Source organism: Orcinus orca, chromosome 4, assembly GCF_937001465.1.
Source record: "Orcinus orca chromosome 4, mOrcOrc1.1, whole genome shotgun sequence".
NCBI classification, from domain to species: Eukaryota; Metazoa; Chordata; class Mammalia; order Artiodactyla; family Delphinidae; genus Orcinus; species Orcinus orca.
The window spans coordinates 114,023,674-114,038,294 of NC_064562.1; the positions used below are offsets into that span (position 1 = coordinate 114,023,674).

The following is a 14,621-nucleotide window of genomic DNA, read 5'->3' on the forward strand; positions in this document are numbered from 1 at the left end:
ACATGTGTCATTTAAAAAATGTATAATATCAATATTCCTTGATAAATCCATCCATGGATTAGGCTTTCACCCTCATGTATCTTCCTGGGGGTCTTTTGTCATTTTAGAATTATTTTAACTTCCAGTATTTTAGCTTATGTTTAAACCACTTAGTATCTTTTGTGCACTTATGTTGAACCACCTGTAAAAATCCCCATTGTTTTCTTTTTAAATTCAACTTTGAAATGGTTTGTTCTTGTGAAGTCACTTTAAGACTTGCAGTCATCTCCAATCCCAGTTTACTTCGCTTCATTGCTTAGGGAGTTGAGCTCCTGGCTTACTGTACTTTCTCTAATACTACCTTTGTCATAATTCTTAGTGATTTCAGTATCTTTGTTTTCCACCCCACCTCAGCCACAAACTCCCATGCATTGTCATTACAAATTACTGCAGCCCTTCTGTTATCTCATATTGCAATATCAGGCATCCTAATCACTGACCATCTTGTCTTTCTGGCTCACACCCTTGAATGCCCTAACCCAATCAGTCTGCAACCCCAGCAGGACCTACAAGACATTGATCCTAACACTTTTTCAGTGTCCTCCTTTCATGTCCTCATTTTCCTTTCTTTGTAACTTAATCTCATGGCCAATCAAATCACTACCATGCATATACTGTCAAGTCCCTTTCTGCTCATTCACTTTATCTGACTCATTTGGATAAACCTTAACCAAGCCCCTGCCTTTATATGGTTACACTCTTGTATTTGAACGTGGTCAGAGAAAAAAACCCAGAGGCATGCTGGAGGTTTCACTTACATTTCACAGTAGCTAACCTCAAGTGGGCCCTTAATGCTGCTCAGTAATTATGCATGTCCTTAGGCCATTATCTCTCCCCCTCACCTATACCACTGTTTCGTAGCTTCTCTTCTCTCCTCAGGTCTTCAAAACTTCCTTGTCCATTCTCTCAGCTGATGCCCTTGTTTCTTATTTTATAAAATATTTGCAACAAACAGAAGACAACTTTCACATAACTCCTGCCACCACATCTACCCCAACTCTCCTTCCCACCCCATATCCCTTCCCGTATCTTCTGTCTCCTCCAAGGTTACTATGGATCTATACTCCTAGCTAGGGTCAACTCCTCCACTGTGCATTAGTCCCATTTCTCTTTGCCTAGTAACAAACATTGCTTAGCAATTCTCACTCCTGCATCATTTTTTTCCTATCTACTGGATTATTCTGTCAGCACACAAAATATTATAACTTATCTTAAATACAAGAAAACTCTTGATCCCACATCTTTAGCTATTGCTTACTTCCCCCCAGTTACCAGTGGAATGTTTTGAAAGAGTTGTCTCCAGTTCTCTCCTCCCAGTTTGTCTTGAGCAGTTCCAGTCAGACTTTTGCCCCCAATATTTCACCCCAAAATGCTCTTATTAAGGTCTACCAGTGACCTCCTTTTTGCTAAATTCAGTGGTCAGTTCTTAGTCCTTATCTTACTTGATTTAGTTGCAGCATATAAAATAGTTGATCACTCTCTGCTCTTTGAAATACCTTCTTCACTTAGATTCTAGAGTACTACACCTCCTGGTTTCCCTCCTACCTTGCTAACTACTCTCTTAGTCACCTTTGCTAATTTCTTATCTCTCCAACTTCTAAATATTGAAGTGCCCTAGGCTCAATCCTTGGATATCTCTCTTTTTTAAACTTATTCTCTTAGTGACCTCATCTAGTCTCATGGCTTTGGCCAGACCTCTTTCCTGAACTCCAGACTCATATACCCCAGCACTCCTGTTTAGGTGTCTAACAGCCAGTCCCAATTTAATTCAGGTCCAGAACTGAGCTCTTGGTATTCCCTCTTCAGATCTCTCACAGTCTTCCCCACTTAAATAAATGGCAGATCTTCTACCAGTTGCTAAGACCAAGAAAATTTTGGAGTCATCTTTGACTCCTGTCTTTCTTTGACATACCACATCTATCACCAAGTCCTGTTGGTTCTACTTTCAAAATATATCCATAATCTGGTGACTGTTTCTTACCATCTCCACTGCTACCACTTAGTTTCAAGCCTCCATCATCTCTTACATTAGTGTCCTTGATGATTTCTCTTTTTTACCCTTGATCTTCTATAGTGAATACTCAATACAACAACCAGGTTGACCTTGTTAAATAGAAGTCACATCAATCCACCCTCCATTTCACTCAGAGTGAAAGCCAAAGTTCTTCACATAGTTTACCAGATCTTACATGATTTGTACACTCTTAATCTCTCTGCTAGTTTTCTTCTTACAATCCCCTTTTTCTCTCCATTCCACCGCACTAGCTTTCTTATTTCTCCTTGAACATTGACCATCAGTGAACTATAATATATAATGCTCTTCGGGGTACAAATGACATAAACCTTTTGGGGATATGTATCTCTTTTTGATTAGGGATCGAAGTTAAATTAGTAAAGTTGTGATAAATATTCAGTAAGTAATCATGAGATAAGTAGGGATAAGAATATGATAGAGCACTTACAGAACAAAGACAAGTTATGCATTAGAGTCGGTGACTGATTCGTGTCTATAGATTTTTGTTTAATGATAATGGAGTATGCTGCTCATTTTCTGTTTGATAAAATACAGTAAAGATTATAAGTTTTTTGCTCAAGAGATATGGAGAATTTATTAAAATTGATGAGAACCACAAAGATTATTAAAGAGTTGTGAAGTAAGACCTTTGAAGATAGGCTAATGCCAGATCAAAAGACTATTGTAGAACTGGCAGCGAGAAACTTTACCCAGGTAGTAAAGTATAGACTAATTTATTTTCATTTTCTTCAGGACTTAATAGGAGTTTGTTATTATGCTAGTAGTTTTTTTTTTTAATTTGGTAGCTGTAATTAATTGTCTTATGTTAAATCTTTAAAAGCATAAGTTTTTAGGGATAAACGTATATTTAGACCAGTTCAGTGAAGTGTATGGCTTTTCAAATTATGGTTTAATCATTTAAAAAATTATTATACTTAAAATGTTGCTGTATTTGACAAATAAAGCTATTTTTGGAATAACCTGGTACATCATATTTTTTGCAGTTTTTGCTGTTTATCACTTTTTAGAAAGTTCAATTTATTTGAAGGTAACTTAAACATGCCTGTTTTAAATCATTTAAACCTGTTTTTGTTATGTAGGTCTTCCTGTGTTTTCAGAAAGTTGCTGCTGAAATCCTTGGAATCAAGTTAAACAAAGCAGAAATAGAACAGTCACAGGTGATTATATTGAACTGTATATTTTAAAAAATAATTTATTTCTTAAAAGACATTAATTTTCACCCTGAATCCTTTTACATTCATGCATTCTATGTACATATCCCTAAAAGCCTTAAAAATAGATTGTGTGTATGAATCAGTGTTTATTGCAGAAGATGGAGGATGTTAACTTTTTGCCAAATGATGGAACCTCATTGAAACCTCATTTTGTCCGTTTTGTTGGAAAAATGAGATTAATGCAATAAAAATTTCATCAGTGGTTAAATAATGGGTTAAGGAACTGACTGTATTATTTTGTACTTCTTTATTAAAGTTCTTCTTCCATGATTACTGTACAATATCCTTTTTATATTTTATACAAAATCCCAACTATAATATTTATCAAAGGTTAGTCTTAACTAGTAAGAATTTACCCCATTTGGCATCTTTCACGTTTGCATTGGTAAAACATTAGTTTTTCTAAAGTCTTGCTCTCTGTTCTTCTCTAAAAGGTCCTGCCTTGTAATGATATTAATTCTTCATGTTATTTTATTGTTAATTTAATAATGGTATTAATTATTGAGGCTTTCTGAATTCTTTCACTATTTGTAGACAGTTCTCTTAGACTAAGAAATAAATATGAATACCAATAATCAAGCATTTAAAAATACCACTACAATAGCATACCAATTCACATGTTTGATTGAATGAAAAATCAGAGCAAGAGCCTGTAGTTTAAAGTCAGGCTTCGGAAGTGATTTACTTAGAAGCAACATATAAATTACACTTTCCCTTAATCCCCTCCACTCTGTCCCTGCTCTGTGAAGCTAAAAAAGGTATAACAATCTTTCCCCATCGTTAAATTTTTCTTTAATTCTTTTAGAGTTAGTTCTGTCATGGTCGCTCTTTGTGTGTGCATGTGTGTGTGTGTTTAAATAACTTGAGCAGATATCAATTGAAAATTGTTTAGGGAGGGTGGGAGGGAGGGAGACGCAAGAGGGAAGAGATATGGAAACATATGTATATGTATAACTGATTCACTTTGTTATAAAGCAGAAACTAACACACCATTGTAAAGCAATAATACTCCAATAAAGATGTAAAAAAAATAAAAGAAAATAAAAAGAAAAGAAAAAAAAGAAAATTGTTATGCTGATATGGCTGTTTCTAGAATTTCATTAAAATATTTGGAACTCTGGAAATCTGCTACTTTTATTTCTCATTATTCAAAAGACATTTCAGCACTTACTGTGGCCAGGCACAGTGTTCCGTTATTTGTGCCATATAAATTGCTCCCAGACACAAAAATAGCTACTTCGTTTTGGCCTAGGAGGATGGATACAAGAAAGAGAAATTACCATAATTTGCTTGATAGTACTGACCTTGGCAGACCCCAGAGGTCAAGTGATTCCTCTGCTTTTTAGCTTCACTTCCTAAATGATGTTTCTCCCTGGTTAGATAGTCTATGAATGATTATCAAACAATCATAAATGATTTATTGGACATATAAGTGTGGTTTAGTGGTGGATTCAGAGGAGATTTAAAAGAGTTTAAGATGCAGTCCCGGGCTTCCCTGGTGGCGCAGTGGCTGAGAGTTCGCCTGCCGATGCAGGGGACACGGGTTCGTGCCCCGGTCCGGGAAGATCCCACATGCTGCGGAGTGGCTGGGCCTGTGAGCCATGGCCGCTGAGCCTGCGCGTCAGGAGCCTGTGCTCCACAACAGGAGAGGCCACAACAGTGAGAGGCCCGCGTACCGCAAAAAAAAAAAAAAAAGATGCGGTCCCTGCTTTCAGTGAAGAAAATTAATATGTGCTAGGCACTGTGTTATCTCATTTTACCCTTATAATAACTCTGTGGGGCAGGTGGCATTTCATCATTTTATGGGTAGAAAACTGAGGCTGTGGAGAGGTTAAGTAACTTGATCTGTTAATCTACAGCTAGGCAGTGGTGGAGTCAGGATTTGAACTCAGGCCTGTCTGATAGCAGTGCCCCTAATGTTTCCATTCCGCCATATTAGGGGAAGATTTACTGGGTAGTTTGTAGTAGGGAGTTGAAAAAGAAGCTGGCATGAAAAAGTTGAAAGCTTAGGTTGTATTTTGGAAACAGAAGAGTAGTTTGGTTAAAATAAATGACCATTTGTGTTGCAGTGTGCAGGGAATTTGAGAAAAAGATTGTGGAGATTTATGAATGCCAAGTTGATAAGTTTTATCTCATGTATTGACAGTGGAAAATAATTTTAAGCAGGGAAATAAATGAAAGCAGTTTTTAGATAGGATTAATCTAATGGGATTTGTGTGTGTGTGTGTGTATGGATGTGAAAGAGATTGAAAGCAAGGAGACTGGGTTACTGTCCTCATGTGATAAGGACCAGAATTGGGGTGGAAGGGAAAGAATGGATGTAAGAGACATTTCACAGAAGAATCAATAGGACTTGTGGAATGACTGGATAAAAGGGAGAAGTCCAAGATCACGTTGAGGTTTCTCACCTGAGGAATGGAGAACAGGGGAGACCCAGTGATGAGGCCCCCGTGGAGGAGAAGGTGTACTGGTGTGGCACAGGAAGCTTCACTGAGAAGGGAGTGTACATCGCTTGAGCCCCAAAGCAGTGCTTAGGTTCAGTGACAACTCCAGAGAGATGGAGTAACTGGGATACTTTTGAAAGACAGAGTTCTAGGGAAACTTTATTAATATTTGTAGCTCACTCTTAGTCACAAGAGCCAAAGAGTTACTGTTTGGACTTTAGAGATGGACTTAACATCTAGGCATATTTTAACAAAAGCAGCATCAGATGTGTTAACTACATAGTTCCCCAGCCTCCCTATACACCCCACCTTGTTTGTTAGTGTACTCCATCTTCTTTATTATGCTATGAAGTTTAATTCTGTCTTCAGTTTGTTGGTGTTGACTTTGAATTCATTCATTTGAAGATGAAGTCAGCTGCTAGAGCCCTCCTTTATTGTGTTTGTCAGAATCCTTTGTATAGGAAAACCTCATTCTCCATTCCTGAGATCAATGAATTTGGTGTTTTTGCCAGTTAAATTATTTATTTCACAGTGGAAACATTTTTGAAAGTTCATTTTTTTAAATTTTATTTATTTATTTTTAATATTTTTAAAAGTTCATTATTTTTAAAAGATGTTTCTAAGAACATACTTGCAAGCTGTGTTAAGCACAGTTTTTTTTTAATTGAAATGTATTTGACACAACATTTGACAGGACAACATCTTTCTTGTCCCCCCCATCTCCTGGAAACCACCATTTTATTCTTTGTTTTTACAAGTTTGGCTTTTTAAAATTCCACATATGAGTAATATCCTACAGTACTTGTCTTTCTCTGTCTGACTTATCTCATTTTGCACAATATGCTCAAAGTCTCTTCATGTTTTCACAAACGAGAGTCCTCCTTTCTCCTGGCTGAATAATATTACATTGTGTGTGTGTGTATATATATATATATATATATATATATATATATATATATATACACACACACACACACCACATTTTCTTTATTCACCTATCAATGGACACTTAAGTTGTTTCCATATTTTGCTTATTATAAATAACACTATAATGAACATGGGGGTGCATATACCTTTTTGAGTTATTGTTTCATTTTCTTCGGGTAAATACCCAGAGGTGGAACTGCTGGATGGTATGGTAGTTCTATTCTTAACTTTTTGAGGAAACTCCATATTGTTTTCCAGTAGCTGCACCAATTTACATTCCCACCCATAGTGCATAAGGGTTTCCTTTTCTCCACATCCTCACCAGCACTTCTCTCTTATATTCTTTCTTTTTTTTTTTTTTTTTTTTTGCGGTATGCGGGCCTTTCACTGTTGTGGCCTCTCCCGTTGCGGAGCACAGGCTCCTGACACACAGGCTCAGCGGCCATGGCTCACGGGCCCAGCCGCTCCGCGGCATGTGGGATCTTCCTGGACCGGGACACGAACCCATGTCCCCTGCATCGGCAGGTGGACTCTCAACCACTGTGCCACCAGGGAAGCCCCCTCTTACATTCTTGATGACAGCCATTCTAACAGGTGTGAGGTGCTATCTCATTGTAGTTTTAATTTGATGATTAGTGATGTTGAGCATCTTTTCATGTACCTGTTGGCCATTTGATGTCTTCTGAAAGTTCATTTAAAACCAAAGAAGTTCAGATTTTGTATCTATAGAGAGTGGGGGAGTAGGGAGGAAAGGGAGGGAGGGAGAGAGAGAGCTTATGCACCTGTTTTCTGTAGTTTTTATGTCATTTGAAAGATTCCTGAGGGAATTCGGTGTCACAAAGTGATAAAGTGTTTTGTATTATTTTATACAGAAGGAGCTAGACTATAGACTCACCAGTTACACACAAGTTGACACTATAGTAATTTCATTTGTGACAAATATTTATAATAAGGTTTTAGTCTTAGTTCCATTCACTGATTATTTAAAGAGATTCTGCTATTTTACTTCTAACCTAGATTATTCCTGTTTGGGAGTCATATAAAATGAGTTATCAACACACTTTACAAGCTTTTCAAGGAAGGGAAGAGGGAGAAAAGAAAGGGAATGCAGCTTATTAATACAGCAAACACTTTTTGAGAGTCTACTTTTTGCCAGAACACTAGAATCTGGGATACAAAGATGAATAAGTTAAAGTCCTTGTCCTCAAGGACTCCCAGAATACATGAAGGCAGACAAATATGTTAAGTATGCTCTAGATGCATTTTTTACAATTCCCAATTAGTGGCATTTTCACTGGCCAGTTAATAAACTATGACTTCGTTTGGTTTGAACTAGGTATGCATTAGTTTCTTTTCTTTTTTATTGAATTATAGTTGACTTAAAATATTATATTGGTTTCAGGTGTACAACATAGTGATTTGATATTTTTACAGATTACACTCCATATAAAGTTATTTAAAAATATTGGCTGTATTTCCTGTGCTGTACATTACATCCTTGTATTTTATTTATTTTTTACCTAGGAGTTTGTACCTCTTAGTCCCCTTCCCCTATCCTGCCCCTTCCCTCTTCTCTCTCCCCACTGGTAACCACTAGTTTGTTCTCCATCATCTGTGAGTCTATTTCCGTTTTGTTATATTAGTTTGTTTGTTTTATTTTTTAGATTCCACAAATAAGTGAAAGCACATAATATTTGTTTTTCTCTATCTGACTTATTTCACCAAACATAATAGCCTCCAAGTCCATCCATGTTGTTGCAGATGGCAAAATTGCATTCTCTTTATGGCTGAGTAATATTCCATTGTGTGTCTGTATGTGTGTGTGTTTGTGTGTGGCACATCTTCTTTATCCATTCATGTGTTGATGGACACTTACATGACTTCCATGTCTTGGTTATTATAAATAATGCTGCTATGAACATTGGGGTGCATATATCTTTTCAAATAATGTCTTCATTTTCTACAGATATATACCCAAGAATGGAATTACTGGATCATATGGTATTTCTATTTTTAGTTTTTTGGGGAACCTCCATAGTGTTTTCCATCGTGGCTGCACCAATTTGCATTCCCACCAACAGTATACTAGGGTTCTCTTTTTTACACATTCTTGCCAACTTGCTATTTCTTGTCCTTTTGACAGTAGTCATTCTGACAGGTGTGAGGTGATAATCTCATTGAGGTTCTGGTTTGCATTTTCTTGATGATTAGCATTGTTGAACATATTTTCATGTGTCTTGGCCATCTGTATGTTTTGTGTGGAAAAATGTCTATTCAGGTCCTCTGAACATTTTTAAATCTGTTTTTTTTTGTTGTTGTTGTTGTTTTGTTTTTTTTTATATTGAGTTGTATGAGCTTTTTCTATATTTTGGATATTAACTCTTTATCAGATATATCATTTGCAAATATTTTCTCCCATTCATTAGGCGGCCTTTTCATTATTTAATGCTTATTTAATGTGGCCTTTTTTTGATGCTTTCCTTCTCTCTGCATAAGCTTTTTTTTCCTTTTTTTAACATCTTTATTGGAGTATAATTGCTTTACAATGTAGTGTTAATTTCTGCTGTACAACAAAGTGAATCAGTTATACGTATACATATATCCGCATATCCCCTCCCTCTTGCGTCTCCCTCCCACCCTCCCTATCCCACCCCTCTAGGTGGTCACAAAGCACCGTGCTGATCTCCCTGTGCTTCTCTGCATAAGCTTTTAAGTTTGAGTAGGTTCCATTTATTTATTTTGCTTTTACTTCCCTTGCCTGAGGAGACAGTTCCAATAAAATATTGCTAAGACCTATAGATCATATTCCATTTTTTTCTTTCACTATTTACTTTTAAAATTTATTTTTTCATACAGTTTCAAAACCAGATGGGATAAAACCATGTAGATAAACCTTGCGTTTTACAGATTAGGAGATGGTGAAGACCAAAGAGGTGAAGTAACTTGCCCAAAGTTGTGAATGTTACTGGCAGCCTATAATGGCACATTATACAGAAAAAAAAGCTCCCACTGTGTGTAAAGTATCATGCTTTTCAAAATATTATATCCATGCTTTTAAATGGTAACCTATAATCTCTGCACTCTGAATTTGTATCAATCATAGTATTCTTTAATTTATTTAATATTCTTTAATAGTTTACACATCTGTTTTCCATGCTAGACCCTTATGTGTCTCAAAAAACAGAGATCATGTATTATTTATATGAATATTTCCAATACCTAGAATAGTGGTTTGCTTTGAATGAGTGATAGTGACAGGTGTTTCAGCTGTCAAAGTATGTTTACTCCATATCCTGAGCATGATAAACTATGACTTTTGCAAAGGTAAATTTGTTACTACTATCTGGACTAAAACACAGTTGTAGAATTGACCAAATTTATCTTTAGTGTCTTCCGAAGAGTCAGTCTCTACTGCTTATACCTTACCTCAACTCCTAGGTTGCTTGCTTTCTTACCCTTATGGAGAGCTACCATTTCCAGTATCCGCTCACAACTCTTTGACAAAACAAGGGTTAAGCTGGTGTTCAACCACACAGCTCCCTTCCTCTTAGGGCCACTGCATTATTTTCACTCAACTGACTAATAGCAGAGAGTAATTGAGTGTACTTTGTGGCTCCAAAAATAAAGGTGGGTATTTTGTAGGAAACATTTTCTCTGAAAATGTCAGTGAATGAATGACTTGTAAACAAGCCGACTACTGTGAAATCACCTATCATGAAGTTTATGACATGGAAATTATGCTTTTTTTTACTCATAGAAAGCAAAGCTCTGAATATGCAGAGCTTTGGTTCTGGCTTCCAGTTCAGGAACTTTGTGCAAAGCTTTATGTCAAACAGCCAAGGCCCCCAAGAAAGATGTTGCCTTGTTAGTTCTTCATTAATTTGATGAGAATTAATGGTGAAAATCCAAGTCATTTATGTTAGTCAATAACGTTGACCAGAATGTCTTGACCACAGGTCAGTAACCTGGTTGTGTTTATAGGATAGGGTTTAAACCATCATTTTGGAGGATTAATGAGTTGCTTACTGATTATGAAAATCCCTTCTCTTTATTGTAACCCATAGTTTGGTGTGAAACAATTAGTTTTGGGGAGGCCAGATGCTGGTGTTCAGCATTTCACTGATGTACCCCCCCTCATACGTCATGTGGCAGTTGGTAATGCTTCTGTTGATAGCATCAGGCTGAGTGCCTAGTAAATCATGAGTCTTATCCAGAAGTTAATACTGCCTGCTAGAGAACTGAAGCAGAGCCCATCCAAGGCTAATATACCGTAGTGTCCTGTTCATTCACTCTCAGTTGTTTATCCTGTCTTTATAAACATTATCACAAGCAGCAACCTGATTAACATGTTTTTTTCTGTATGTGCGAATTAATAGATGCTATTATGAAGGAAGATATTTCTGAAATAAATATTTGAACTCATTAAAAGCGAGGATAGTTTCAAGTCCAAAAAATTGGGGGAGCGTGTTATCTCTGTCATATTTGTCATGTGTGGTCTTTTCATCTTAAGGGTTATAGCAATCAAAAAACCTAACTAGTTTTGATTCTTTATTTAGCGAAACTCTTAGATATTTGAAAACAACAGCTGTTCTGCTTAAATATTGTATGTCAGAATTTTTTTTAAAATGATAGAAAAGTGTGTTTTGAACTTATTTATTTCTGTATGGAATTTGGAAACATGGAGGTTAGGGTTGTGTGAGGGGTGGGGGAATGAGCTTCAAAAGAAAGTCTTTGAAAAGTAATAAATATTATTAAATGTAAAAATTGTAAATGACATATAGCTTCCTCTGATTTATGCATCCTCTCCCCACCTTCAAAGAAAATGAATCACTCCTTCTTTGTTCCCACAACATATTTTTAAGTCCACTAGTAAAGCACTTATCTGGTATGACAACTAGCTGTGTACATGTTCTCTTCCCATTAGGTCCATAGCAACTTATGAACAAATCCTGTGTAATTCATCATTTGTTCCTAGTGTAGAGCAACTGGCACATAGCAGATCCTCAGTAATGTTTGTAAAAAGAAATTGAATTGGTACCTTGGCTGCACTTTAGCATAGAAAAGCCCCCAAATTCTTAGTTGCCCTCGGAAATATTGGGCGTTATATATATTATGTGTAATTGTGATATCAAAAATAGAACCCACAGCTTCTCTGAGAGGTTCAGTAGGCATGTCTATTTCAGTAATTAAATAGAATTGTAGAGAACAATGTTTCTTGGATCTTTGTTCATTTTCTTTACTTTTATATGCATATATTTTGCTATTTCTTTTGTGACATGTTTAAATTTATGTGTGTATTTCTTTTTCTCCTTTGGTGTTTGTTCCCTTCTATTTTCAGTCATTGAGTAAACTTTCCATTTTTCTTTCTTTTTTTCCTCTTTCTTCTGCATCTTATGTTGAATGGAATTGACAGCATATTGTCAGGGCAGAAATAGTGAAGTACCCGGAAGAAGATAATCAACATACCAACTCTGCTCAGAGTAGAATCTGTTCAGTACAGTAGTGCAGGTATTAATTGATAAACTGTTGCAGTTTGGGGGAGGAGGGTGGGGAGAACTAGTGAATGCTGTCTTGTTCTTTATTCTTTATGAATAGAGAAGTTCAAATGATTATTGTACATTACTGGGAATTAATATTGCATAAGTCCTGGTTTAGAACTTTGAAAAATTGATCCTTTGCTGGGAGACTTATGACTTACACAAGGAATTGGGAAAAAATTAAAATAATATTTCAGTTACTTTCAAACGTATTTGTCTTTATGGTTGTGTTTATTACATGTGCAGTGAAGTGGAGAATTGAGGTAGTTATTTCATTATTCATTCCTTACCATTTTTTCCTGAAATAGCCTGGTAATTGAAAGAGTATTTTTAAAATTTGCCTTGAGTTACCCTTCTTTGTCTGCTTGTGTGTGCACAGTTAGTAAAAGAGTTGAAAACAGTAAAGGATGTGTTTTACTTTAAATAATTACTTAGAGATGAATGTTAGGGCATATTGCTAAATTCATTGTTTAAGATATTCCTTGAAGTGTGTGTTAGAGGGAAGGAAGGAAGAGTTAAAAGTGTCTTTTGGTTTAAATTATTTTAAAAACATGAATATGAGGTAATTTTCTAACTTTCTCATTATTCTATATTTTGTTAGAGTCATTATGCATAACCAATAGTGAGCTATTTGGAAGTAAGTTAGGAATTTGGGAGAACAGTTTTAAAAATTGGGTTGCTTAAAACATTTCTTCTTTATATGTAACTTCTCTGACATATCTCTTCACTAACTCACAAATTGATAAACATTCTTTAAAAAGTTATGACTGGATATAATAATTTATGGAAATATTAATAAATAATGATATTCTTTGAAATGGTGAGATCTTATCTATTAAGATATATAAATGATTAATTTTAATTCCTTTACTTTAAATTATAACCAGGGCTTAATTTTTCATATTGATTTGCCAATTTTTTATTAGACTTTTGGTAACCTCAAGTTATTATTGTCATAAAACCAGAGAAGACTCAGTAAAAGAAATGCTATTACATCCTTAACAGAATTACCCCTGCCCCGCTACTCCCTCACCCGCCACCAAAATATATCCCAGCTTGACCTTAGTTGGTCCTGGCTGGTTCTTTTAATATCAGCTCCTGCTTCATTTATGATGTCTATCATCAGGAGTTCACCAAAGTTCAGAAAATAAAAATATACTTTAAGGAGCTCTTTCTAAATGTTCTGATGTCCTGATAATAACTTTGTTTTCTTTTATGACAGAGGGTGGTGAAGGCAGATATTGTAAACTACAACCAGGAACCTATGTCAAGAACTGTTAACCCTCCTAGAAGCTCTGTGTGTGCAGTTCAGTGAGCACATTTTTCTTCTGTATTGATAGTTCTGGCTCCCCTTCGCCTCTGTGTGGGCTCAAGGACCTGTAGAAACTTGTTTTATCAGTGACCATCTCTGTAGTTCAGTTAACGCTTTCCTCTCAACTCGCTTCATCATTGCCTGTTGCCTCAGCCGCAGGCAGCTCCTTGGACTGGAAAAAATTCAACTTTGGGACCACACACTTTGAATTCAAAATGGAAAGCCCGTTCTCTGGAATTAGACTGCTTCATTGAAAAAGAATAATGTTGGTTCTCTTTATGTCCTCACTTCTTTTTTCCCTGATGTAAGTTGTTTTAAACAAATATGAAAACTATCTAAGTCTTGATCATCAGCCAGGATTTTGCCACAGCACAGTTTCATACTCTTATCTGAACTCATACCTGGCGAAGTATGTTTCAGAGTACAAACATTTAAACGAGTAATATATTTTATCTACAGATACTTAAGAAGGCATTCTTTTGCTGTCTATTGTGAGTGAAAATATATAAAGCTGTATCTAACTGAAAATGCTTGAAATAAAGCTATAATAGAAATATTTTTTTCATTTTTTTAAAAAGAGCCTAAATACTTTATATTTTAGCTGTAGCTCACAAAGTAGTGAGTATTGGATATTGTATTTTTATTATTGTATCATGATCATTACGTGTTGTGTAATACTCAGGTTAGATGGCTTTGTGAATTCTGATAAATGTTCAGCTGATGCTCCATGTGGACTTTCTCCTGCCAACAGTGTAAGAGTACTTCCAGAATGAATTATGACTATTGTTGGATCATCGTGGATCAGACTGTACCTGATGTTCAGATGTTTTTCTCCTGCAAATAAATTTATTTAAATTACTTTGGGGGGAGAATTTTCTTTCAGCCATCTTCCCTTTAGTTACAGAAAAACAAAGTGTTTTTGGATACAAATCAGTGATCATGTGAAGTTTAATAAACATTCAGTCACGTAGAGTTGTTAGGGTATTTGTTGGACTAGTTAAAATCAGACCCCATAGCCTGGCATTTCAGGAGCTCCATATCAGCTGCATCCTACCCGCCTACCCTTTCTCATGCTGCTCTTCTGTGTACTGCCTGCCTCTGTGCCAGTGGAGC

General features: G+C 36.0%; 1 protein-coding gene across 3 annotated transcripts in view; it reads left to right on the forward strand.

The window, feature by feature from the left end:
* Positions 1-14,367, forward strand: part of RAB28 (RAB28, member RAS oncogene family) — a 94,293-nt gene extending 79,926 nt beyond the window's left edge. The window contains exons 6-8 of one of the 3 annotated variants that reach the window (XR_004478520.2): positions 3,154-3,231; positions 9,516-9,592; positions 13,419-14,367. Coding sequence is in view for 2 of the 3 variants with exons in the window: in XM_004282538.3 (XP_004282586.1) it covers positions 3,154-3,231; positions 13,419-13,511 (171 nt within the window). In the remaining variant the exon portion in view is untranslated. Of the gene's footprint in view, positions 1-3,153; positions 3,232-9,515; positions 9,593-12,072; positions 12,168-13,418 lie in introns of all 3 variants that reach the window. The other 2 variants (XM_004282539.2, XM_004282538.3) reach the window with 2 other exon arrangements.
* Positions 14,368-14,621: the final 254 nt, after the last annotated feature.